This window comes from Canis lupus, chromosome 31, assembly GCF_003254725.2.
Source record: "Canis lupus dingo isolate Sandy chromosome 31, ASM325472v2, whole genome shotgun sequence".
NCBI lineage: Eukaryota > Metazoa > Chordata > Mammalia > Carnivora > Canidae > Canis > Canis lupus.
In genome coordinates this window covers 26,059,509-26,086,874 of record NC_064273.1, presented here as the reverse complement: position 1 = coordinate 26,086,874, position 27,366 = coordinate 26,059,509, and the positions used below count along the sequence as shown (strand labels likewise).

General features: G+C 34.6%; 2 protein-coding genes across 2 annotated transcripts; one reads left to right on the top strand and one right to left on the bottom strand.

Moving 5' to 3' along the window:
• Positions 1 to 7,751: 7,751 nt before the first annotated feature.
• LOC112661810 (keratin-associated protein 21-1-like) lies at positions 7,752 to 8,175 on the bottom strand. Its single transcript, XM_025449936.3, has one exon. The coding sequence runs from the start codon at positions 8,133 to 8,135 to the stop codon at positions 7,908 to 7,910; it is 228 nt and encodes a 75-aa protein (XP_025305721.3). The 5' UTR covers positions 8,136 to 8,175; the 3' UTR covers positions 7,752 to 7,907.
• Positions 8,176 to 22,621: 14,446 nt separating this feature from the next.
• Positions 22,622 to 22,861, top strand: LOC112661636 (keratin-associated protein 21-1-like). The gene has a single exon (XM_025449725.1). The coding sequence runs from the start codon at positions 22,622 to 22,624 to the stop codon at positions 22,859 to 22,861; it is 240 nt and encodes a 79-aa protein (XP_025305510.1).
• The last annotated feature ends 4,505 nt before the right edge of the window (positions 22,862 to 27,366 follow it).

Below are 27,366 nucleotides of genomic sequence, written 5' to 3'. Positions count from 1 at the left end.
TGATTGCATCAATTTACATTCCCATTAACAGTGTATGAGGGTTCCCCTTTTTCCACACCCTTGCCAACACCTGTTGTTTCCTGTGTTGTTGATTTTAGACATTCTGACAGGTATGAGGTGATATCTCATTGTAGTTTTTATAGATTTATATAGATTTATATTGATGATGATGAGTAATATTAAGCATCTCTTCAGGTCTCTGCTAGGCATCTGTGTATCTTCTTTGGATAAATGTCTATACACGTCTTCTGCCCATTTTTAAATTAGATTGTTCATTTTTTGGGCATTGAGTTTGATAAGTTTTTATGTATTTTGGATACTAACCTTTTATCAGATATATCATTTGCTATTATCTCCTCCTATTCTGTAAGTTAGTTGCCTTTTAGTTTTGTTGATGGTTTTCTTCACTGCGCAGAAGCTTTTTATTTTGATGAAATCCCTATAGTTCATTTTTGCTTTTGTTTCCCTTGCCTCAGGAGATATTTCTAGAAAAATGCTGCTATGGTTTATATGTAATTTTAATTGTACTTCTCCTTCTTGGCAGTGCAGAGTTTTTAGAATATGTGGTTTGGTACCTTTCATCAGCTTTGGAAAAGTATGGACTATTTTCTCTTCAAAATGGCTTCTGCTTTATTCTTTCCATTCCTGCTAAACTCCAATCACATTTCCTACTGTTTCATGAGGTATGATGTGCCCTTTATACTCTCTTTAGTATTTTACATGCCAAGTATTCTGTTTTTGCCTTGGTAGAATAGCTTTTATCAATCTATCTTTAAGTTAGTAGTTCAGATTTCCTGTAGCTAGTCTATTGAGTTCTTAACTACAATATGTAGAATTTAAAATACATTCTTCAGTGAATGTATCCAGTTATAACAATTATTTTGTAATTTGCATTAAGTTTCTTATATGATTGATCATAACTATGTTTAAATTTCTAGTTTCCAAATCCAGTACGTGGTTCACATTCTGGTCTTCTTATATTGTCAATTGCTTCTTTTGTATTGTTTCAGATGTTTCCACAAGCTCAACGTCTTGTATAAACATTGTAGAGGATCCAAAATTATGCATTTCATCATAGAGATTTTGTTTTGGTCCTAGGTTATTAGAAAAATTTTGATTCCATTAATCCCAACAAAGGCTCACATAAAATAGAGTTCCTTGAATATTGTAATTTTGGTAAGGGCCCATCTATCTGTTTTCTTTCAGGAGATAGGGATACTCCTTTGGATCTTCCAATTCAGGGCACTTCTGGACAATTCCTTAACTTAAATGATTATTTCCTCAACAATTTGATATGAAAAAAATTCTCTGATTTTCAAATGCATCTGCTTGATGTCTTAAGAAATTGACTCCTACCACTTCAGAATTTGGAAAATATCTGAAGGAGAAACCTGGCTGCCTATTAATCTCAGTGTTTTGCCAGTTCATTGTATCAGAATCTTGTGTCTCCAATTATGTTTTTCTAGCCTTGAGAAAGGAAAAACAAAACAAAACAAAAAAGCAGCCAAAACTTGGTTGTTACTCTTTTCTCCAGCAATCTTTTGTTTGCTTTGCTCCTACAATCAAGGACTGCAGAAATTCACTTAATTTTCTACAATTGTCCTATTTTTAGAATCCTGGTCCCTTTATTCTTAGTATTTTTTAAAAGATTTTATTTATTTATTCATAAGAGACACACAGAGAGAAGCAGAGACATAGGCAGAGAAAGGAGGCTTCCTGTGGGGAGCCTGATGTGGGACTCCATCCCAGGACCCCAGAATCATGACTTGAGTCAAAGGTAGACGCTCAACCACTGAGTCACCCAGGTGCCCTTGTTTTGTTTTTTAATTAGCTCTTCATTGGACTTAATGCTTTTAGTTTGAGTTTCCCAAGTAAAACAACTGCTTTAAGAGTGGAAAATAAACTTAATATCTCTAACATATACATTTGATAAAGGCCAGATCTCTAGGTAAAAAATGAAACAAGCTAATATTAATTTGATACTGAGAAAATATCTCAAATCTATTTTAAATCATAAATTTTATATATAAACTATAAAATTATATATATAAAATATATAGCTGATATAATACAATCATAGATGTTGCAAAAACACAAAACATACAAATGCATATAAGTTTTAATGCTCATTCTTTTTATATTTTTTAATGTTTGGATGGAAATACAGCTATTATAAAAAGTAGTCATTTTTAAAGCTTAGATTAAGACAAAAACAACAGAGATGATAGAAAAGATTATAGACATATATAAAAAACAGATTTCTTATGAATGCTTTTGGAAAGAATTGATATTTTTACTCTTCAATTTTAGTCATTTAATAACCACAAAAGAGCACTCTGGCTCTTTTTTGCTCTTTTTCACCATACTCCCACCCCGAACTACATACATATATGAATAATTGTCACACCCAAATAGAAGAACATATAAGCTAAAGTGTTGGAGATAATTTAGTATAAATGTACCAAAGCAATATTTGCAATGAAATAAAGTTTACTTAATAATACATATATTTTTTAAAGATTTATTTATTTGATTGAGAGAGAGAGAGAGCACCATGAAGGGGGGAGGGGTAGAGGGAGAGGAAGAGACAGGATCTTAAGCAGACCTTCTGCTGAGCATGGAACTCATCACAAGGCTCATCTCACAACCTTGAGATCATGACCTGAGCCAAAACCAAGAGTCCAATGTTTAACCAATTGTGCCATCCAGATGCCCCTAATACATATGTTTTACAATAAAATTGATAATTCAACTTAATTAAATTTTATGTGACATCATACAGGTAATACCATATCAAAGGAAAGACTTTCCTATAAACTGTGATACAGTCTAATTGATAATAATGAATCAAAATGTCATGCTGAATATCTTTTATTTATCTCAGATAGTCTGGTACAAAGTCAATATTTTTGAATACATTTTAAAATTTTTCATGTGAAGAAAACTTGGAGAGAATGCCAATAAAATATGGTGACATAGCTAATAGATTAAAAATTTCTCAATAGAAGCCATAAGACCAGTATCTTCCATAGTACAGTGGGCGGCAGCAGCCATAACCATAGCCACCATAGCCACAGCCATAGCCATAGCCCAGGCCACTATAGCCACAGCCCAGGCCACCATAGCCATAGCCCAGGCCACCATAATAGTTGCTGTAGTAACACATGATGTCAGGAGTAGAAGGTTCAGTTGAGGAGCAGGTGGTAGGTATCTTTAATATGAATGCCACCATCTGCCAACGGCCTTTTATACACCCTCAGTGGTGGGTGGGGAAAACCACAGGCAGTAGCATCCTAAATCTCACTAATTTGCTTCAGACAACATCATAAATATTTTGATTTATTGGCAAAACAAGGCCCTCATAACTGAGATAATTTTACTCTTATGTTAGGACTCCACCATTTATGAGCCTTTAAAATGAAATTCTTATTCTATTTTCAAGGCTATGTCTCACTCTATTTATTTAGTTGAATAAATATCACTTGATTATGTAGCATTTTATAAAATATGAAAATAGGTATCCCATTGTTTGGTTTTGTTTCCATTCTTCTTTAAGAAGAATTTTAAGATGAGCCTTGTCTGAAGGAACATGTTCCCTGAATCTTTCACATAAAGGAAGAATATAATATATATTCATATACTTTTTTAAAAATTCTTCCTTCCAACCCAGTATGACCACTTACCTTACTGGTTATGTTATTGGTAATAGGGTGGCAAGTACTTTCATATATAGACATATTTGGCATTTATTTATCAACCTTTCATTTGGTATGTGAGACTTTGATCTTTCCAAAAAATCTGTAACCATTTTATGGGCAGAAACTGTCTATGCCTTATGCTTCCCTGTGTCATCAGATAGGAAGGTGTTGTAGATGTATCTGCAAACCATATGGAGGTTAAGCTTGATTCTCCATCCTCAGCTTATGTCTCTTTTACCAGGGCTCATTTTTGTTCTTACAGATGCCCCAGATTTGCAGCAGTGATATGTGTCCTAAATGATGTGTGGACATTTCAGAGAGGTGAAAAGTGTCCTGCAATCGTTCCTCATTCTCTTAGTTTTCAGATGATTGGTGAAGTGTTGGTGGAGATAGAAATCCTCAATCATGGAAAGACTAGTTGAGCACAGAGCACAGAATATGCTGTAGTTTTTTTTTCTCATTTTCTTTCTTTTTTTAATTTCAAATTTTTAATGAAAATTAAAATATAATTGAATTTAATTAAAATATACTTTACATAAAACAAATTTAGACCTATTTAAAAGTAGAGGTTTCTTCCATGGCCCAAAAGTACAATGTTCCTAGGAAACCTTTCCTAGATTGAAATAGCATAAAACAAAGAAACAATTACCTTAATTTATATGAAAAAATTTTGTAAGCATTCCTAAACACAAAAATAACATTTTTAAAGCTTTTTCTGATACTTCAGGACACATATTACTAACAGATGCATTAAATAAATCAGGCTGAAGCCTGGATGCTCACAGACACAGTTCAGAGCTCTGGGGTGTGATGCTGAACAGAGATCTTGGGAAAGGAGCTGGGGGCAGAAGCACCACTCTTAGAGCTCCAGGTGCTCGCTCTATCTGTAGGGACTCGCTGCAAAATCAACCCTGAATGCTATTTTCACTTTTTGCCCTTTTTTGCAAAAAAAAAAAAAAAAAATCCTCTTTTAGATTTCTTTTGTTTAGAGAAAACAAGTACAAATGTAGTTTTGTTTGTTTGTTTTTGTAAAAGCCAAGTGTTACATATTGCAAACTTTTGAAAAGCTACCCTTATAGCTAAATAGTTTTAACAAACAGATTAATATAAATTATATCTTTACTCTAAATATAGCTATTAGGAGATTTTTCAAGGAGAGGAAGAAGCTTCCTGACTTTATAGTTGCCAAATTCAAATTTCTCTGGCCCCATCAACACTGCTTCAAATAGTGAGAGTGGTGATAGGTATATAGATGGGATGAAGAACCCTGCTTTTCTTCAGGCTTCTAATTTAGATTATATGAAATTTCACAGAAAAATTCAGGTAGGTTTTTCAGCCTCTTTCAACACCTCAGCTTTTATTTAACTATTACTAACTATGGTCTAGTCATTTTTAAAACAGTGTGTTATGGACAGCTGTTTTTGTTCCTCTGTCTTTTCATATCACTGACCTTCTCATTCACAGCATGAGATGCCAGAAGTGGTAAAAGGACATTAGGGAAACTTCCAGTATTATAAAGAAAAATACATAAAATAAATTTTCTTTCTTCTGAAATTGGAAAATAAATCATTATTTTTCTTTGTTGGGTGAAGACTTACTACACATCTCTTCACATTTTTAAGGTAGATTTTCAGGTATTATTATTTTTTATATATTTTTAATAATAAATTTATTTTTTATTGGTGTTCAGTTTGCCAACATACAGAATAACACCCAGTGCTCAGTGCCCACCACCCAGTCACCCCCACCCCCCGCCCTCCTCCCCTTCCACCACCCCTAGTTCGTTTCCCAGAGTTAGGAGTCTTCCATATTCTGTCTCCCTCTCTGATATTTACTACCCATTTCTTCTCCCTTCCCCTCTATTCCCTTTCACTATTATTTATATTCCCCAAATGAATGAGACCATATAATGTTTGTCCTTCTCCGATTGACTTATTTCACTCAGCATAATACCCTCCAGTTCCATCCACGTCGAAGCAAATGGTGGGTATTTGTCATTTCTAATGGCTGAGGAATATTCCATTGTATACATAAACCACATCTTCTTTATCCATTCATTTTTCGATGGACTCCTTGGCACCTATATTATCACGTGGAATTTTGTTGGTAGGGTTCACTTGTCAAATGTGATGATGGCCAAACTTTTTTTTTTTTAACAAAATGTAGCAATTTCTTGAAAGTAAAGTAGAAAGTCCACTTAATCAAAATGATCTTTGGCTGACTGATATCAGATTCCATAAGTCTCTTGTCTCTTTACCATTTCCCAATGTCATGAGACTTTGTAAGAAATAAAAATAGGATAAGTGGGCACATTCATTTTGGAGATTTTAAATATGTGCCTAAAGGATGTGGGAAGCAGTAGTTAAGAGGCATTGGTGGTGAAGACAAAGGCAGGGGATGTTAAATGTAGTGATGGAAAAAAGCCTATTTTAGTGGCAAAAGTATTTAAAAATTTGTCATAGAAAAAGTAATTTGATAGTCTGATCAGATGTAGTAGTAGCTGCTGAATCATATGGAAACCTGGGTCACATTTGTTCTGAGACAAAAAGATGGAATGTTAAGACTCTTGAATTTGCAGACACAGAAAATCTTCAGAAACAGCCCAAGACAGTCTGTTTTCTCATCACCATTTCTGCTCATTTTCTGTTTCTTTCTCTCTCCTTCTATTCCTTAGTCTCACATACATACATATACACAGAAACAGAAAAAGCAATGATGGGAATGTTAATGTAAATGCAATGCAGCAATATTTACAGGGATAAATTGTTGTTAAATATGAACTTTAACTCTCACATGAACGATACAAGGAAGAATAATGCTAAAACAACATAAAAAGTAAAAATTTTCTATAAATTACAAGTCATCCCATTGATTTTGGAAAGCCAAAATAGGCATGCTAAATCTGAATTATTTTTTTCCCCAATAGTCAGGAATGAAGTTGGCATTTCTGATGAGAGTATGCAGGTTCAGTTAGGAAATGAGACGAGTTCAATAGGTAGAATTGCAATCTGTTTTATTTAAAGATAGTTTAGCTTGGCTGTATGTTGGCTAAACAAAATGATCAATATGTACATTGTGTCTGTCATAGCTAGAGGAGGATTAGGCAAAAGAGAAGGGTTGCTGAGTCCCAGTGCTCCTCAGCTGCTGCGTCTCTAAGGCTGTACCATCAAACACAATGTCATCATTTATAAGAGCCTGGAGATGGGTATGTGTATATATGAGCATAGCTCTAAGTTCTCTCACATTCCCAATCAAAATTTCATAGAATTCATTAAAAATTATTATATGGTTGGGGTGCTGGATTGCTCCATTGGTGGAACATCTGACTCTTAGTTTTAGCTCAGGTCATGATCTCAAAGTCATGAGATTGGGCCCCAAGTTAGGCTCCATGCTCCACAGGGAGTCTGTTTGAGATCCTCTCCCCCTTCTCATTCTGCCCCTTCCCCTGCTCACACTCTCTTTTCTTTCTTTCTTTCTTTTCTTTCTTTCTTTCTTTCTTTCTTTCTTTCTTTCTTTCTTTCTTTCTTTCTTTCCTTTCTTTCTTTCTTTCTTCTTTCTTCTTTCTTTCTTTCTTCTTTCTCTCTAAAATAAATACATATTGAAAAAAGTTATTACATGATTTGCTATGTCCCATCATTTAAGTCAGTGACATTACATCATTTAGGCGATATTTTATTGAGGGCCCCTTGTGCCATTCACTTCTAAGGCAATGGATTATATTATTGATATTATTATGGTTGTGACTTCTCATAGGCTATCTCCCCATTTATAGCATTAAGATGTGGCAATGTTGCAAAGCCATATGAAAATATTGATCCCCCCAAAAGCAATATTTAATTGAATTATTTTAACACACACAAAATGATGAAGAAAAATCACTATAAATGCAACAAATACTTTCCATGAGATAAATGTTTATTAAATTCACTGTAAACTTTTCCCACACAAAATTGTTGATCAAAAATGTAAGGAATTAGAAGCTAATATGATATCAAAGGAAAATTTTTAAATTAAAAAATTGTGAAACATTCCATGCAATTTCAGTGATTCTAGTAAGGTTTGCGGAATCTATTTTATTTTATCTTTTCAGATATTTTAGGATGATGTTGACATTTTGGAATAGAAAATGGGATTATTCATGGGCAGAATCATGGAGGCAGATTCAGGCCGCTGGAGGAGAATAACAAGTTGAGTTTCTCTGGAAGCTTCTCAGTAGAACCTGTATGACTGGCAACTTCTGCAGCAAGATGGTCGGTTGCTTCCATATCCATAGCCTCCACAGACATAGCCCACACCATTGTGGCCACATCCATAGCCACCATAGCCCCAGCTGCCGTAGCCACAGCCCAGGCCACTGTAGCCACAGCCTAGGCCACCATAGCCGCAGCCACCATAGCCACAGCCTAGGCCACCATAGTAGTTGCCGTAGTAAGACATGGTTTCAGGAGTAAGGGATTTGGCTGAGGAGTAGGGGATCAGTTTCTGTCGGTTTGAACATCACCATCTGCACAGGTCCTTTTATATGTGCCTTCAGTGGATGGGACGCATCACAGGACTTGTTGATCACATATTTCCTACTAATTTACATCAGTACACTTCCTGAGTCTTTGTTTCATTAGGCAAGGTGAGGCCCTCATGAACAGGATGATTTGGCTGTTGAGTCAGCTTCCCTACAATCAAACCGTGTGCCTTTCAAGTGTTTTTCTTATTCTCTTTTTCAAACCCTTACTCAGCTTTTATTTATTTAAAGTATTTGAACCAATTTTTATCTAGTTTAATCATTGACAAGGTTCTAAAATGTTGATTTTTAAAATTGTATCATTACTTCTAATATATTATGTGAGAGTCTTTCTTAAGGTGAAAAATAATTTTCCTAACAATAGAACTTATTCAGTAGAGTTAGGTAGGCTTTCCATGTATATTATTTACTTTCACATAAAACAGGCATAAAAGTATATAGAATTGAATTTTGAAACTTTATAAACACATCCTCAAGGTCTAATATCTGCCAGTATTCCACCATCAATACCATCTCTCCCTATATACCTTTTGTTATTTTTGCTGAATGTTTTAAAACAAATCTAAGACAAGTAGCATTTTTCTTATAAGTACTTCAGTACTTAAAATGAGATTTTAAAAAACATATATAATTACAATACCAGTATCACACAGATGAAATTTAAAAAAATTCCTTAGCATCCTTTAATATTCAATTCATGCTCAGATTTTCTTGATTAGTTCACAATTACATTTTTATAGTTAATTTTTTATGTTGGGACTCACATTTAGGCATAATGTCTTCTAATTCTTTTTAAAGATTTAATAATTCTTCATATATTCCTCTATCCCTTGTATCATCTCTATCCTGATAAGTAGATGTAGAGGGTTGAAGTGATTCTGGTCATTCTCCTTATTTTTTGACAAGAAAAATACTTTATGAGTACTCTGTATACTTTGTTTTCTATAATATTAGGAGGCTCATGGTTGTCTGGTTGTCCCATGGCTTCACATTTAGTAGTGGTGAGATTGTTAATTGAGTTCATGATATAATCTTCCCTGACAAATTTTATCTATTAATTTTTGCACGTGATGATAGTTGCATAGACTCATTATGGGTAGAAATTCTATAATATTGATTCAAAAAATTCTATCATTACACCTCAGACCACCATAACTGTAGTCCTGGCCACCACAATAGGAACACATGTGTTAGTAGTGCAAGATTCAGTTGAGGAGCAGGAAATAAGTTTCTTGAGTTTTATGGCATCATCTGCAAAAGACCTTTTATATAAGTAAATAGTAGATATGGCAAACCACAGACAATCTTGACCTCATACTTCAGACTAATTTGCAATAAAGCTCCTCATGAATCTCTATTTCTTTCATTTATGTGAAGTGCATTCCTTAAGCCATGATTACTTAGTTACAATGCCTGGTTTCTTACAATCTACTTGTTTTGCCTCAAAAGTAGATTTCTGTTATGTTGTAACTAGTTTGTCCACTCTGCAAACTAGATAAAAATATATTTAACATTTAGGATCAGACTCTATGTAAATCCATGAGCATATAAGACCTTATTGGCTTTTCCCCTCCATTTTCATTTGAAGAATATTAATGCCTACTACATAATCATGTCTGAGGTAGGTGGTTAGAAGAGGAAAGTTACTTGGAGCCACATGTCTATAAATTTTATGAATTCTTTTTACTACATTAAAGGATTTTACATCCCTAAATAGTGTTTCTCACTGATCAATGACAATGAATAATTGACCAAATACAAGTAGGTTTCTATCCTATTATAAAGACACCTCTTCTTTCATTGATATTTACATTAATTTTTAATGTTTGATCACATTTGTAAAGTTAACTATTTACTTACACAACTTAGGATTTTTAAAAATGTTCCTTTTCATTAATGCATGATGGCTCAGCATTCAGGGAGTTTGTTATCTGTTTACTGGAAACTGATGGCATTTTATGCTTTCATCTGTCACAGTGTGATCAAGTACCGCTGATACAGATATGAGCAATGAGGAGGCTTAGTTCACTGGTCCTGGTGAAGCTGTGTTCTATTCTGTCATTTTTCCTTACCACTGCTAGATCCAATGGGCTTTTTTGTTTGTTTGTTTGTTTATTATATTTTGGTGGGGAACTTCCAAGAGCCGCACACTCAGGTTAGCTGAATAGTGGCAGGAGCACATGTATCATAGGACAGATGTGGTCATGCTTGGAATTCAACTGGGTATAGGTCTTGGTACATATAGAGAAAAATTTCCTGTCTATAGGAGATCATGCTCTAAGTTTTCATTTTTAAATGAACATTTAATTTTCCTAACTGAGGTGTTTTTTTTTTTTTTTTTTTCCCAACACTGGCTGGATCCTAGTGTGAACCATAAAGGGAACTGGTATGTGTCTAACTGACTGAAATCTACTGAAGCAATGTATGCACACTGTATCACTCAAGAATGGTATAATATATAAACATATATGAGAATTCATTATATTTTCCCAACTATGTATGAAAAAATAATTTTGCCTTATTTTAGTAGGCAACTTTAAGCACACAATTGTCCGATTCTTTCATCAGAATCACCAGAGGGTTTGGTAATCATGCACTTGTCTTCTAGGTACTCCTGGCCATAGGTAAAGGATGGTGAAATACAAACCCTCTATTTTACATTGCTACTAAATTCATCTTCCCCTCCGAGCTTAACATGAGAAGAATTTGAACAATGTCAATTGGACAAAAAAGAATCATTTGGGTAGTGAGGCTTTGGAGAGGATAGCTATGTACACATCTGAATATCCATGCATTTTCATATGCTATTCATTTTTAAAGTAAGCTTTTAATTTGAAAGTGTTCTAAAAGTCACATAAAACATTAAAAAAAGATTGTCATCCTTATTCATTCATTAATTTATTTTCCATTTATTCATTAAAAAAAACCCCAGAAATGTAAATAAAATTCAAATCTGTAATACTTCCAGGCACTGTCATAGGTGTTGGAATCATGTAAATTCTAGCATTGGCATTGTTTTCTTAGTGTTATTTGATTTTTTCTCTCAAATCATAGGCTGTGGTATTTTTAGAAAGCCAAGAAAATTCCATTGTATAAGATGGATACATAGATTAAAATATTTTACCTACTGAGAAAAATGAGAAATGACTTCTAATACCATATATAGCAAACCATAAATGTCATTCAATCTTATGATCCAGTTTTAAAAAATAATTAATAGAAATTTGAAATTCCTAAAGAGTTACTTGGCCATCTATATTATTAAAGAATAATATCTGCAACATACCACATGTTGATATTTCATACTGATAAAGGGGATATGCTTTTTTTGAGCATTTGGGGAAAAGTTCTTAATTTCAAACAAAGGTCAAAATGACACAATAAAGTTAGGTCAAAATATGTCTTCAACACAATGATGTTAAAATTCCATTATGCAATTTTTTTCTGATAGGATCTGGTGGAAAGTTGTATTCAATATAAAAATAAATTTTAATATATTCAAAACAGAAATTAGAAATATGAAATTCAAAATCATTATTCCATGAAAGTGCTGATTTAATTTCTTATGTCTGATGTGCTTATGTGGTAATGGGGTGGCACTTTCTAGAAATTCTTAAAGACGAAGATGATGTGCACTTCCATTCTGTGGGCTACTATTAGATGTGAGGTGGAAAATCCAAGTACAACCACCAGGAAGTACAGTTCAAAATCACAAGAGTGGGGTGTAAGGAAATAGCTAAAGACAGAGGCATGTAGAATATGGTGATTGGAAATAGGAGTGTCATTCTGGGATTTTATCCTTTAATTAGAAACTCAGCATATGGGCTAATGTTTAAATATAATCAAGTGGTTGCAGTGATTACAGTTTCATCAAAACCAAATTTCATTTAGAAATAATTTATTCTTCAGCTTTAGTTTTTTAGCATGTTTCTGTCACAAAAGTACACACACATGTGCATGCAACAGGTGTATCAAAGTAATGTAAAAAAAAACCCTGTATTTTCAACATAGGAGATTTTATTGAAAATTGAGATAAATTTTGTTTCACATGAAGAATGTTGAACTAAAATGTATGCAGAGCAATAATTGTAATGCAGTAACAGGAGAAGAATTTTCTTTTATAAAGCAAGACATTCCAGATGATTTTATTCAACTGAGCTGATGCATGTAGAATTGCAACTGTTCTTTCTTTCCTAAGTATTCTAGAATGAGAGAATCGCCATTTCACAAAGAGAAGAACTCAAAAAGTGGATTCAGGAAACACAGGAAGAGGAGTTCTGGAGTATCTCTAGAAGTAAAATCCACAGGACCAGTATCTGCTAAGGTAAGATGGGTGGTGGCAACCATATCCTTCCCCACCAGAGCCAGAGCCAGAGCCACAGACCAATCCACCAGAATAATTGCCATAGTAGCACATGTGTCAGGGATGAAAGGTTCAGTTGATAATTGGATAAGTGTCCTCAGTTGGAATGTTGATAAGTGTCCTCAGTTTGGAATGTCACCATCTTCCCAGGGCTTTTATTGATCTTCAGTGCCAGATAGGGCAAACCATAGAAGGTTTTGAACTCATAATTTGCACTAATTTATGTTAGAAAAATTCCTTAACCTCATTTTTTTTTTTTTTTTTTTTTTTGGCAGAGGCTTTCATGAGTAAGATCTTTTTTCTTTCAGGTCAGAATTCTCACAATCAAACCATATGAGCCTAACAGTAAATAATTCCCATATTTTCAATTTGCATCAAACTAGGCTAGTTAGTGAAATTTCTTTGATCAGCTTTTATGGGGTTTCTAAAGAATGCTGATTTCTCACTTGAGTTTATAGTTTCATGGGAAGATATTCTAAGTAAAGTAAAAATTCTGTCAAAATGTCTGTGTATTTTTTGTATGATTTTGTATGATTCCTCTCCCCAAGGAGAATATTCCTTCAATTCTTTGTAAGTGAAAAGAGGACACAACCTATATTCAAATGCCATTGTAAAGGCATGAGTATTTTTATATGTAATTATGTTACTTTTTTGTTATTTCTGGAAAATTCTACACTTTTGTTATAAAGTGAAACACTGAAAAAAGTGAAACATTGACTTACATATTCGTTTTCTTTCTATCAGGTATTAAAAGGGTATGGAGCAATTGGAATCTTTGTAAACTCTTGGTAGGAATGAAAAATGATATAATCACTGTGGAAAAAAAGTATGGCAATACTTCAGAAATTTAAAAACAGAACTATTATATGATCTTTCAGTTCCACTTCTGGGCATATATCCAGGTATATATCCAAAATGATTGAAATCAGGATCTCAAAGAGATATCTGTACTTACTTTCATTGCAGCATTATTCACAACAGTCAAGATATGCAAACAACCTAAGTGTCTACTGATGGACAAATGGATTTAAAAATGTGGCAATATATATATACTAGGATATTATATTATTATTCAGCCTTAAAAAGGAAGGTAATCTGTCACTGACAACCTAGATGAACCTGGAGGACATTTAGATAAGTGAAAAAAGTCAATCACAAAAGGATATAGTGCATGATTCTTCTTATGTGAGGCATACAAAATAGTCAAACTCATAGAAACAGAGAATAGAAGGGTGGTAGACAAGGATTGTGGGGAGGGGGAAATGGGGAGTTGCTGTTCAAAATGTATAAAGTTCCAGTGATACAAAATAAATAAGTGGTAGAGACCTGTGTACAGCATTGTGTCTAGAGTTAATCATACCGTATTGTGCACTTAAAATTTTGATAGGAGTGTAGAGCTTCTGTTAAGTGCTCTTACCTCAATAAGAAAAAAACAACAAAAGAGCAAGAGCAAACTTCTGGAGGTGATACATATGTTCATTACCCTGACTGTGGTGATGGTTTCTTGGGTATAGTGATATGCTGAAACTCATTACACTATATACTTTAAATCTGTGCAGGTTTGTGTGTGTGTGTGTGTGTGTGTGTGTGTGTGTATCAATTACACCTCAGTAAGTAAAACTGGTACAAAAAACTAGGTTGATCTTTCTACAGAGACTGGGCAGAAAAGCAGGACTTTGTGCTTTTCTGTTACAGTGTGTCAAATTTGTTTCAGTATAGGCCTCTCCTTCCTCAGTCCAACTAGAGACCTGGAGACTCCTCCACCCAGTCACCCTCTGAGTTCCATCATCTTACAGTTGCCCTGGGGTGTCTGGGGTGAAGTCTCCTCACAGAACAGCTGAGTAGCAGCATAGGGGACACGTGATATCCTACATGAGTTTCGAATTCTTTTCCGAAGACAACTGGAAGGGTATGCATCATGCAGACAGAGAACATTTCTCACTCATGAAAGAGATAGATTCTCTCTTAGAAGAGGCTATGAACCAGGTTAGGCTTTAAGATGGATATTTAATTTCAGTATTTGAGGTGGTTCCTCCTGACATTGGCCAGAAACTAGATGAAAGAAACAAGAGGTTGGTTTGAATAGAGCTAAAGGCGGTGACTGAAATCTAGCTATATGCAATGATATTCAAATAGAATCTCTCTTGAAAAGTAGTATAAATATGGCTGAGTTAACAAATTCAATCCATCACATATTAAACACTTATTGAATTTCTCAAAGGTGGTTTTGATCTACCCTAAGTATTGAGAGTGATCTGTAATATAGTTGATTAAGTCTATTAGTCATAGTATAGTTGAGTAAAAGATGGAAAATGTCTGTGTTTTCTTGTTATGATAAAACTATATTCCATTCTGAGTACTCTGTTGAGAGCCCATAAAGAGACAATCGATACTTTCTGGGAAAAATAACATTATGAGTGCATCAAGACCCCAGAGATAGTTTATATCCCTACTTTCTCATTTTCTGCTAAAGTAGAATATAAAATTCCAGGGAGACATTTTCAACATTATTCACTGTCATTAATTTATTTATTAAAAACATTGATTAGGCACATAATAAGTGCCAGCAACTTTTCTCACTGCAGGGCTACAGTCTCCTATCAGTGATATTGTGTGAAATCATATCCTGTTTATTATTCATTACTTGAGTAGGTGTCAGTTATACAGGGCCTTTGAGAGAATCCACCATCCCAGAGGAAAAATTGGAGAATTCCTTGAGTTGTCTCAGTTGCTGAGACAATGAAATAGAACTTCTAAAAATATGATGTAATATAATATAAATTATATACATTTCCTGAAAGTCCTTCAAATGATAACACATTTTGAACTCTCTAGAGTGCTTTCAGCCAGATGTGTTTGATATTTGAGAATATTGTCTGGATGTTCAGAGACATGGTTCCTCATTGGAGTCTTATGGAAACTCCTTTTCTTCATTTGGTTCTGGAAGAAAGCTAGAGTAATTGAGAAAAGAAGTTTTGTTTTCTTCAATTTAGAAGTTGGAAGAACAAGGGTAATATCCCTAATCCAAATGAAAGATGATGATCCAGGTTGCTAAAACATTGTTTACCAAGAAGGGAGCTAGATGGCTTTTCCGATAGATCTCTAAAATGAGAACAGACCCACCAACTATGCAGGTATGTATTGTACTATTTTGCTGTTAAACTCAGAGGAATAGGAAGAAGTAAGAAAGGGAGAATAAAGCACTTAGGCACATATCCGAATGATACAATTTAACTGGGGTTCTAGACAGATAGATATCTCTAGTACATTTTAATAGACAGATATCTCTAGCACTTGATAATAGAAAATGGTGCTAAATTGTATGAAATGGCATTCAGCTGGTTTATGTATGAACAATAGTGCTGCCTATAGGTATATATGAAAGCAAAAGTTCTTATATGATGCTGTTATAAAGGAATGATGGCCATATCCTTATATTTTGGAAAACGATCATCTCAGAATAATGACAAAGTTGAAGTTCAAAGACAGTGCCCCACAGAGTCCTACAAATTAATCTAAATAAAATGCAATACTATTGAATGCAAAAAAAATAAGTTCATTAAAAATTAAAACTTTGCATTATGAAATATGTTGAACTAAATTAGAAAAGATAGGGGTGCCAATTAAGTGTCTGCCTTCAGCTCAGGTGATGATCCTGGGGTACTGTGATCTAGCCTGTATCTCTGTTCAGTGAGGAGTGTCCTTTTCCCTCTCCCTCTGACCTTTATCCTGCTCCTGCTCACACATACACTCTCTATCAAATAATTAAAATATTAAAAAAAATAGAAAAGATATCAAAGATGAAATTTCTCTGTAATTTTTGACACTTTCCTGGCTATTTTCATCAACTGAGAAATCCATCAGATCTGAGCTTTGTGTTTTCCAGGTTATCATGGATGAGCTTGTCACAGTTGGTACAGGGAGTAGAATTACTCTTGTGAACAACCATGGAAGCAGAGTCGGGAACTCACAGGTAAAGGAGTATAGTAGATTGAACTGCTCTGGATGTTCCTCAGTAGAATCCATAGGGGCCACAATGTGCCCCAGCAAGATGTGCAGCTCAGCCATGTCCACAGCCAGAGCCAGAGCCAGAGCCAGAGCCACAGCTCAGGCTTCCATAATGCTTGTTGTAATGGTGCATGGTATTAGGAGGAGAGGTTTCCATGGTGGAGCAGGAAATTTTTGTTCTCAATTTGAATGTCACCATCTGTATATAGAGTTTTCATATCTTCTGTGATGTATGAGGCAGTATGACCTCATATTTCAGGCAAAGTTTAATAATAAAGCCTCATGAAACACTTGTGTCAAAAAACAAGGAGATGCCCTTATAACACATATTATTAACTATTCTTCCTGGAATCCAATAATCATGTCACTTGTTAACTAGATTCTTCTTGTATTTTAGAGATCTTCTCACTCTGGTTTTGTTATTAAAGTCTATACTTAGGTTCCTTGAAATGTTGTTGATATTCAAGCCCTAAAAAGCCAATTTTCCTTGTTTTTTTTTTCTTAAAATAGTAATTTCTATGGCATATTTAGATATACAAGGAGCTGAGGGTACATCTATTTGAGTGAAGAAGTGATAAAAGTGAAGAGTTATCTGAAGTAAAAGATCTTTTAAGTTATATGATTTCTTTCCATCAGACAAAGAACTCCTCACACCAAATAATATTTTCTATTACTTACTGAGGATGAACTGACTATATTTACATTAAAGTGCTAATATAAAGCTGCATTTTTTTCATTCTGAGAGTTTTATTTATTTGTTAGCCATGGCTTTCTATAAGAGTACACCATTATATTATGCAATTGAACATTTATTTAGAAATTAAAATATTCATGCTAGATGTCCTCCTTCCTCTACCTTTTGGGTTCTCATATACTCAAATTGTCTTTAAAGTCATTAGTGAATTTCTCCAGGAAGGTTTTTTGAAATAGTGGCAGAAGAAACATGGAATATGGCTTTCTCATATCTGCTTCAGCTTTCGGTTTGTTGCAGTAGCATATTAAACATAGCACATATCTGAAAAACTCTAATATATATTCATGGGACTATCTAATAGGCAAATAGATAAACTACAAAAATAGTTTGGGGCTCATGTACCTCTTGAAAGCATCTTTGGATTCCACAGGCGTCAACAGACCACAAGCCTTGGTCTAGAGCTGTGTTCTTCAAACTTTTAAGAAAGAAAGCTAAACCAGTAGTATTTGGAACCTGTATCCAAAATTTGAATATAGCTATTTATTGATAATTTGTTACATGCATTACTTACTGGTAAATAATCATTGAATATAAAACATATAACATTATTTATATAATAAGAGCTCACATTATGATAGGTTTTGCTTTAACATGTTAGAAAATTTTTAAGTTTTTGTCATATAAAGATCTGAAGTTTTGGTTCTAAAGCAGTTTGTTGTGATTATTAGAAAAATGTATTATTTATTATACTCACATCTTTTTTTAATTTTTTAAATCAATCTGAATCCCATTATTTAGTTATACAGTTTATTTTTGAAATTTGACTAGTAAATATATATCCTCCTTAACTTCAACAGTTTGTTTTTACAAATTTATTTGAGAAGGCTTTGTTTTTATACAAATGGGGTCAAAACTCTCTTCAACTCTTCATTTGGAAAAATTTAAAACCTGGAATGCCTGGGTGGCTCAGCAGTTGAGTATTTGCTTTTGGCTCAGGGTGTGATCCCAAAGTCTGGGGATTGAGTCCAACATTGGGCTCCCTGCATGGAGCCCACTTCTCTCCCTGCCTGTGTCTCTGTGTCTCTCGTGAATAAATAAATAAAATCTAAAAAACTTAAAAAATAAAAATTTAAAAATCTTAGAATATCCTATTTTCACATTTTAATATTGCATAGATATTAGTGTCTTACAGATGGTACATCTATATAAAACTCAGTAATGTGAGGCATCTGGGTAGCTCAGGTCATGATCTCGGAGTTCTGGGATTGAGCCCTGAGTCTGGCTCCCTGCTCAGTGGGGAGTTGGCTTCTCCTTCTCCCTCTTGCTTTCCCTCTCTCTCTCCCTCTCCTTCTCCCTCTCCCTCTCCTTCTTCCTCTCCCACTTCCTCTCCCTCTCCCTTCCTTCTGCTCATTGTCTCTCTGTCTCAAATAAATAAATAAAATCTTAAAAAAAAAACCAACTCAACAACTCATTAACATGACAATGGAAACAATATCAAATAATCATTTACAAAATGTTCTGTTCCTAACACAGCAGTGTGCCTGGCATGTTTTACACACCAGGTATTGAACAAATGAGACTTAAAAAACATATGAAATGGACTTCATAATCAAACTGATCTTACGTAAAGAGATTTGCTAAAGGCAGCTGGGTTCTCAAGACTGGTACAGCACTCCCTATGTCCAATTCCTGGTTGGACATGAATTCTATATGAATGACATCAGGCATCTAAGAAGCTTTCTTATGAAGCTACCAGAAACCAGACGCCTGGAAAACTCATAGAAGCACCACTTAAAATATGGGTGTGTTCCTCTGTGTTCTAGGAAAACGAGGGCAGACAGCCAGCTCTGTGCAGCTATCAGAATTCAGGTGTGTTTTGAATTATTTGGCCTATGAATTAAAGAGAAGCCAAATTTATTGAGGAGGAAGCAATCAACTGTGTCATGTGGAAGCTCAGCTTTAAATAGTGTGGGAAATATGCAGAGGGATTAAAAAAGAACAGAAAAAAACAAATGGAAGAAAGTAGCATCTTTCCCTGGGGATAGTTACTACACACATATTTTTATCTTATAATCATCCATATGCAGAAATGACAGTGAAAATAAATAAATGTGAAAGCATATCATCTTTGCAAAAAGATTAAATTTATTGAAGGAAGTACTTAGTGATCAAGGGGAGACTTCTGTTGCATTTTAAAAGATATTCTTAAAAAAAATAAAATATATTCTTTAAGAAAGATCATAAAGAATATACGATGGAACGAGAGAAAGATGACATCTCTGCTTCTTTCATGATAGCCTAGATTTAGATTTTTACTATTTTAAAGAGACAGGATGGGATGAACAAGACCAGCAGCAGAATTCATGTTTCACAGGATGACAAATCTAGTGAGTCCAGGCATTCTAGAATTTTTCAGTGGAATCCATATGACCAATATCTTCCATAGCAAGATGGGTGGCATCAGCCATATCTGTAGCCGTGATACCCATGATAGCCAAAGCAGTAGCCACAGCTGTAGCCATGGCCAAGCCCACCAGAGCCACACAGCCCCCATAGTAGTTGCTGTAGTAGGTCGTGTATCAGGGTGAATGGGTGCAGAAGAGGAAGATGACTGAATATCACTCCCTTCATAAGATCTATAATTCTTCAGTGTAGATGTGGCAAGTCACAGGTAATGTTGCCCTTATTAGAAGTTATTTCTCATTAACTAGAGCAACACCAAAAACAAAATTCTCACGAATCTCTCATTTCATTGGGCATTGGGACACCTTCATAGCCAAAACTACTCTGCGGTTGGGTCAAGATTTTCACAGTCAAATCATGTGCATCGAACAACAGATATCTGACTTGATTTTCTCATTGAGGACTCAAATTTCAATTCCATAATGAAATTCTATGAAATCACAAAAACTATGCAAAACTGCAATTGACGCAAATTGTTTTGAGTGTATTAATAATCTCAAATTCATCTGCCCCTTGCAGTTGAAAAAGTTACTCTTGTTTAGCTTTGGAAAAATCAAAGTGCTAAAGGGTAAGTTTTATTTAAAGAATGGGATATATGTTTCCTTTTAGATAAAACTCATTTTATCTTAAATACATAATTCAGGTAACATTTTTTGAAAGATTTTATTTATTTGAGAGAGAGAGGAGAGAAAAAGAGACAGAGAGAGCCCGATTGGGTGGAGGGACAGAGGGAGAGGGAGGGGGAGAAACAGGTTCCCCGCTGAGCAGGGAGCCAGACCTGGGACTGGATCCCAGGACCCTGGGATTATTACCTGAGCTGAAGGCAGACATTTAACCAACTGAACTACCTAGGTATCTCTTAGGCAACATTTTTATAAGATAAAACTTTACAGGTGTACAAATATGCTTTATTTTCATATTTTACCAAATTCTATCTTGAGTTACCATTTCCAGTAGATAAAACATTTATTCTTGTCCCTTCTGGGTAAATAACAAAATTCACTGACATTCTAGTCTGCAGAATGAAAGCTCAATTGAATTAAAAGTTTCACCAACTCCACCTTCTCCTGAGTGGACTCTAATGTGCAGACAGATGCTACTGATCAGAAGGGAGCACCTTCATCTGTCCTGCGCTGACACCTATGTTTACATAGCACATATTGCCATTTCCCATTGCCATTAGCCAAAAGCTCCTCTGGTCAATCCATTACCTGCTATTCAGTGCTGCATCTTTGTGGCTTTACAGCCAGGAATGTTTTTTATTGTGCTAGGGAGCATAATGAATCTGAACTCAAATCCAACTGGGTAGGCACCAATTGTTATATTCTCTTCTTGCTTGTGTTATATTTGTTGGCCACTCATGGGACTTGCTCCTTCTCAGGAAAATTAGAGAATGCTTTTTTTCTACTTTTAGATACACAGTCATAAGGTAGAGTCCTTTCCTTTGGCTGCAATGACCCAAGACCCCCAAATGAGGACTTAACTGTGTCTGAGTTCTCTTGTTCAACTCATCCACTCTCCACTAAAGTTTATATTCAGGGATACAGAGGATGAAAGAAATAATAATAGCAAAGATTATTCTTCTACTTACCATGTGCCAGACACTGTTGGGTTTGACACTGCACTAATTTGACTCTCGAAATTATCTTGTGTTATTATTATTATTGTTATTACTGTCCCATTTGCAGATAGAGCAACCGAGGTACACCATTATAGTGGTCACAAAGCTATAAGTGATAGAAGTAAGATCTGAACCCAGAGAGCTGATTTCAGAATTTTATTCATATCTCTTATGCTCTATGGACTCCCATGAGGTCATCTTACAAAGAACAGAAGATTAGAGGGCTATTTCACTTAATCCTCCAGTTAAGGCTCTCAGCTTTTTTATATTTAAAAAAAAAAAACCCTGACCATTAGTAATATATTTCTCATTGTCCAAGATGTTTTACCAAGACTTCATTGTTTGTTTTTTTTTTTTTTTTACTTCATTGTTTGTTGATGAAAATTTATTAGTGTCATGAAAGGTAACTCTGCTAGTATTATTTTAAATAAAGAAATGCCTATATTCATCTTTGAGCCAAAACACAAACATTACAAATATGTTTAAGTATAAAGAAAACTCATTCATGAAAATGCAATTTTATAAAGGAAATAAAATCTCATTTCTATTTCCTGGCTATAGATTCAGGACATAAATTTGAAATCATGAAAAAAAATTGATGTTTTAAAAGTAGAGTCATAAAAGGAAATATTAATATAAGTGAGAAAGAAAAGCCCAGTTTTTTCAGGCCTTGGTGTTCCAGAATTTTAAACTATTGGCTTTTTGTTAATAGTCTCATGAAGTTGAGTGATACCTTTTGGCTTTTCCTAGTAAGCTACTCCTCATGTGAAAATAAGGAAAATCCCTAAAAGAAAAAATGTTTTGAAACAGAGAAGAAGAGATGGAGAATCTCAAATTAAGGCAGATTATTATGACCTGTTGAATGTCAGCCAAAAGAAGGCTGGTCGTTTGGTGGTTTGAGGTCAGAATGTCTAAAATGCTATTTCTTGTCATAAAGATTGGTTACAAATTGCTAACTTGAAGATCTTGTATAAGTAGGGTTTTGAAGCTAGGACAACTGATTCTTATGAATGACTCACAGATGATTCAATGTGGCTAAACAATAGCAAATGTCCTCATTGCCCCCAAAGCCTTACCCTAAAACCAGGGTCAACAAGTTACTCACAGAGGTTTCGCAAATTAACCAATGGGATGACTTGTGTGGTGGATCCCACCCACATTGAGGGTATATAAAAGGTCTCTGCAGGGGGATTGTACACAGTGAAGTGACACTTCTCTCTTTCTCTACCTAAACACAACCTCAACAACCAACACCATGTGTGGCAGCTACTATGGAGGGTGTGGCTATGGAAGCTGTGGCTATGGAGGCTGCGGCTATGGAGGCTGTGGCTATGGAGGTCTGGGCTGTGGCTATGGCTCCAGCTATGGCTGTGGCTTTGGCAGACTGGGCTATGGCTCTGGCTGTGGCTCTGGCTGTGGCTATGGATATCGCTCCCACTCTCTCTGTGGCTGTGGCTATGGATGTGGCTATGGCTCTGGCTTTGGCTGGTACTAATTGAGGTCGCACTGGGAGACTCCACTGACCTCCACACCTGGACATGGAATTTGCCAGTTTTGAGCTCCACATGCTCTGAGCCTTTGCCTTGGGTGATGATATCCTGCATGATCAAAGTAGTTCTGTCTGCTGTCACCTACAACCAAACCTACAGATTCCCTGAATTTGCTGCAGGAAGTGGGAGATGGTGAAATTTATCTGTGACCCCCACAGTTCTACTTTCATCAGGGTGATGGTGTCAGAGCAACTGCCTGGATGATATTCATGCTGGAGCTTGTTTCTGTGTTGACCTAATAAATTTGTCCAATCCAAACAGCAACCCTGGTTTTTATGTCAGTCATTTGGTGCCTAAGATAACTTACAAACTTTTTTTTTCTGTTTTTAAGAAAGCTAATTTTTTCTTATTATTTTTATGACCGTTGTCTTAGAAAAAATTTATTGTCCTTGTTGTCTTAGAAAAAAATTATTTCTTGTAAACTTCAGTGTCCTCCTCCTCTGCTACTGAGGGAATAATGTTATATGCTGGATAACTATTAACACTAAGTCAAATATTACTTATATGTTAGGTTAAGCATGCCTGACATATAGTACATAATAACAAAAAATTAATTTCCCCAAACTTTCATATTCATGTTCTTTAAAATAAATGAACAATGTTGCTATATCCTTCTTTTCCTTTCATCTTCCATTTTAAAGGTATAATTTTAAAACAGGTATCCATTTGTTAAAGGTACATATTTTAAAGGTATGAAAGACATAACCCAAGGAATGGTTTAATAATCCATTACATCCCAAGCTGGTAATAAATTATAAAATTGTCTGGCATGCATAGTGGACCATAATATTTAGGTAACTCTATTTCAGATATAGGCTGAGAAGTTTCAGATTCCAATTTAAGATGTTGGATGGGGCTCTGGTCATACCTGAGGCTTAGGTGAGGAAAGAGTCACTTGCAGACTCATGTTGCTGATGGCAGATCTCAGTTCATTGTACTTGTAGGAATGAAAGACTCATTTTCTTGCTGGTATTTGGCCAGACACCCTTGTAGGCTGGAAGTCACCCTCAGCTGCAAAAATTTGCCCAGAGTTCTTGGCTAAATTTCCAACGTGGTTGCTTGTTTTTTCCGAGCCTTCAAGTAAGAAGAAAGATTCTAGTACAATGAATGCAAAGATCTTATGTGACATAATCACACACAGCCATTTACATTTGCCATATTTCATTTGTTACAAAGCAGGACTAGGTCTCCCTCACACTCACAAGAAGGGGTCACACATAGTAATTCGCATCAGGAGGAAGGAATCAAGGGGGTATATGGAGAGTCAGCCTACCAGAGACTCAATGTAATTCATTTTTCATCATAGGAATTAGCAAACTGTCCATCATTTTCAGTGCTTTTCAACAACTTAGGTAGTGTTAGAACAATCTTTGGTAGAATTCTGACAGATCATCTGAATCTTGGCTTTTAGTGAATTATTTGTTAATATATATTTTTTTATTCCTTCCAAGGAAATTGGACTGTTTTTGATTTCTAAATTTAATGGTATCAATTTTAGTAATATATATTTTCCTAGGAAATGTTTCCTAGGAAAATCTAAGTTTTCAAATTTTTATATACAGAGCTCTGAAAAGTTGTCTCATATGGTGTTTAAAATTTCTTCTGTTTTAATGTTCCTTCCTATTATTTATTTTTTATGTTATTTCTGTCTCTTTTTCTTCATCAAGTTAGCAAGTTCTGTTAATTCTTTCATTTGGTTCATTATTTAAATCACCGTTTTTTTCCTGATTCTCCGCCTCATTAATTTCTGCTTTACTATTTATTATTTCTATCTCTGTGCTTTCTTTGTTTAGAAGTTTCCTTTGTAAGTGTTATAAAAATAATATGATGAATATTATGTCCTTTCATTTTTACCAATGAAAGTGTTCATGCTATGAATTCTTCTCTGAAAACTGCTTAAATACTTCTTATAAACTCTGTTATGGGCTATTTTCATTATTATTAATTATTTTAAAATCTGTAATTTAATTTGTATGACCTCTCTCACCCAAGAATTTTTTAATGGGAGGTTTTTTATTTTCCAAAATAAAGAGTGTTTTTATTTTTGTTCTCTTCACTATTTGATTTTGTTTTTAAAGGGCTTTCTGTTCTTTGTTTTTGTTAGCAATTATTAGTTTGTTGTCTGACATCAGATAGTATATTTTACTATACTATATATTTACTATATATATTTACTATATGTATTTACTATTTACTATTTACTATTTACTATACTATATATTTTAGTATATTTATACATCAGATAGTATATTCACTTTTTGAAACTTACTAATGCTTTCAGTGTAACAAAGTATATGATCAAACTTTGTGCATGTTCTGTGGGAGCTGAGAAAAAGGTTCATTCTCTATTACTAAGGTATAAAGGCTAATATATAACCATAAAAGCTACCTTATTGAGAATATTGTTAAATTGCTAATATTGCTACTTACTTTCCCATTCCATTTGTCTTGTTCTGAAAGAGCTGTTTTAACATTCCCTATTATTAGTGTGTTTCCATCTATGTCTTGGCTTCATATGTCTATATCTTCATAAAGAGGGTGTGTGTATTATTTGATGTATACATGATAAGTGTAAGATATTTATTTTTCCTCCAAGTTTTTAGTTAAATTCTATTTAGTTCACATACAGTGAACATACAGTGAATATTAGTTTCAAGTATAGAATTTAGTGATTCATCACTTACATACAAACTCAGTGCTCATCACAATAAGGGCCCTCCTTAATCCCCGTCATCTATTTAACCCATCCCTTCACCCACCACCCCTCCAGCAACCTTCTTTTTTTCTATAGTTAAGAATGTATTTTATGACTTGCCTTTATTTTTTTCGTTCATCTGTTTTATTTCTTTTTTTTAATATTTTATTTATTTGAGATAGAGAGCACAAGCAGGATAGAAAGGCAGAAGGAGAGGGAGAAGCAGACTCCCTGCTGAGCAAGAAGCCCAACATGGAACTTGATCCCAGGACCCCAGGACCTGAGCTAAAAGCAGACAATTAACCTACTGAGACACCTACACACCTCATCTGTTTTATTTCTTAAATTCCACCTATGAGTGAAATCATTTTTTTCGTGTTTCTCTGACTGACTTATTTTGCTTAGCATTATATTCTCTAGCTCCATCCACTTCATTGCAAATGGCAAGATTTCATTCTTTTTTATAGCTGAGTATAGAAAACCCAGAAATGAACCTGCCACTCTATGGTCAACTAATTTTTGACAAAGCAGGAAAGAATATCCAATGGGAAAAAGATAGTCTCTTCTATTGAATAGGGGTGGGAAAACTGGACAGCCACAGGCAAAAGAATGAAACTGGACCACTTTCTTACAACATACACACAAAAATAAATAGAATGGATAAAAGATCTAAATGTGAGACCAAAAATAACCAAAACCCTAAAGGAGAACACAGGTCATAACCTCTTTGACCTCAGCCACAGCAATGTCTCCAGAGGCAAGGGAAACAAAAACAAAAATGAACTATTGGGATTCATCAAGAAAAGTAACTTCTGCACAGTGAAGGACAATCAACAAAACTCAAAGGCAACCTACAGGATGGGAGAAGGCATTGCAAATGACATCTTTGATAAAGGGTTAATACACAAAATCTATAAAGAACTTATCAAATTTGACACCCCCCAAATGAATAATCCAGTTAAAAATGGGCAGAAGACATGAATAGACATTTTTCCAAAGAAGACATACTTATGGCTAACAGACACATGAAAAGATGCTCAACATCATTCATCATAAGGGAAATACAAATGAAAATTACAATGAGATATCACTTCACATCTGTCAGAATGACTAAAATTAACATAGGAAACAACAGATGTTGGCAAGGATGTAGAGAAAGGAAAACCTTCTTACACAGCTAGTGGGAATGCAAACTGGTGCAGTTCCTGGGCAAAACAGTATAGAGTTTCCTCAAAAAGTTAAAAATAGAACTACCTTTTGATCCAGCAATTGTACTATTAGGTATTTACCCAAAGGATACAAAAATACTGATTTGAAGGGACACATGTACCTGGATGCTTAAAGCAGCATTACCAACAATAACCAAATTATGGAAAAAGCCCAAATATCCACTGACTAGTGGATGGATAAAGAAAATGTGGTATATATGAGTAAGATATTTCTTGTGATTTATTTAGAATTTACATGAGAAAGCTCTCTTTTTTGTCATAGTTAATGCTTTTTTGGTCTGAATTCTCTTTGGTTAATATCAGAGTTTCTATGTTTTCTTGTGACATTTTGCCCAGATACCTTTGTATATGCCTTTGTTTTTGTTATTCTGAATCATTTTGTTTAAGTATATATGTGTATATATACACATATATATAGCATATAATGATGTCTTACTTTATGAGCCAAATTTAAAATGTTTTCTTTAATAGATAAATGAAGCCAATTCATATGTATTGATAAGACTGATGTGTTTCAAAACTCAAT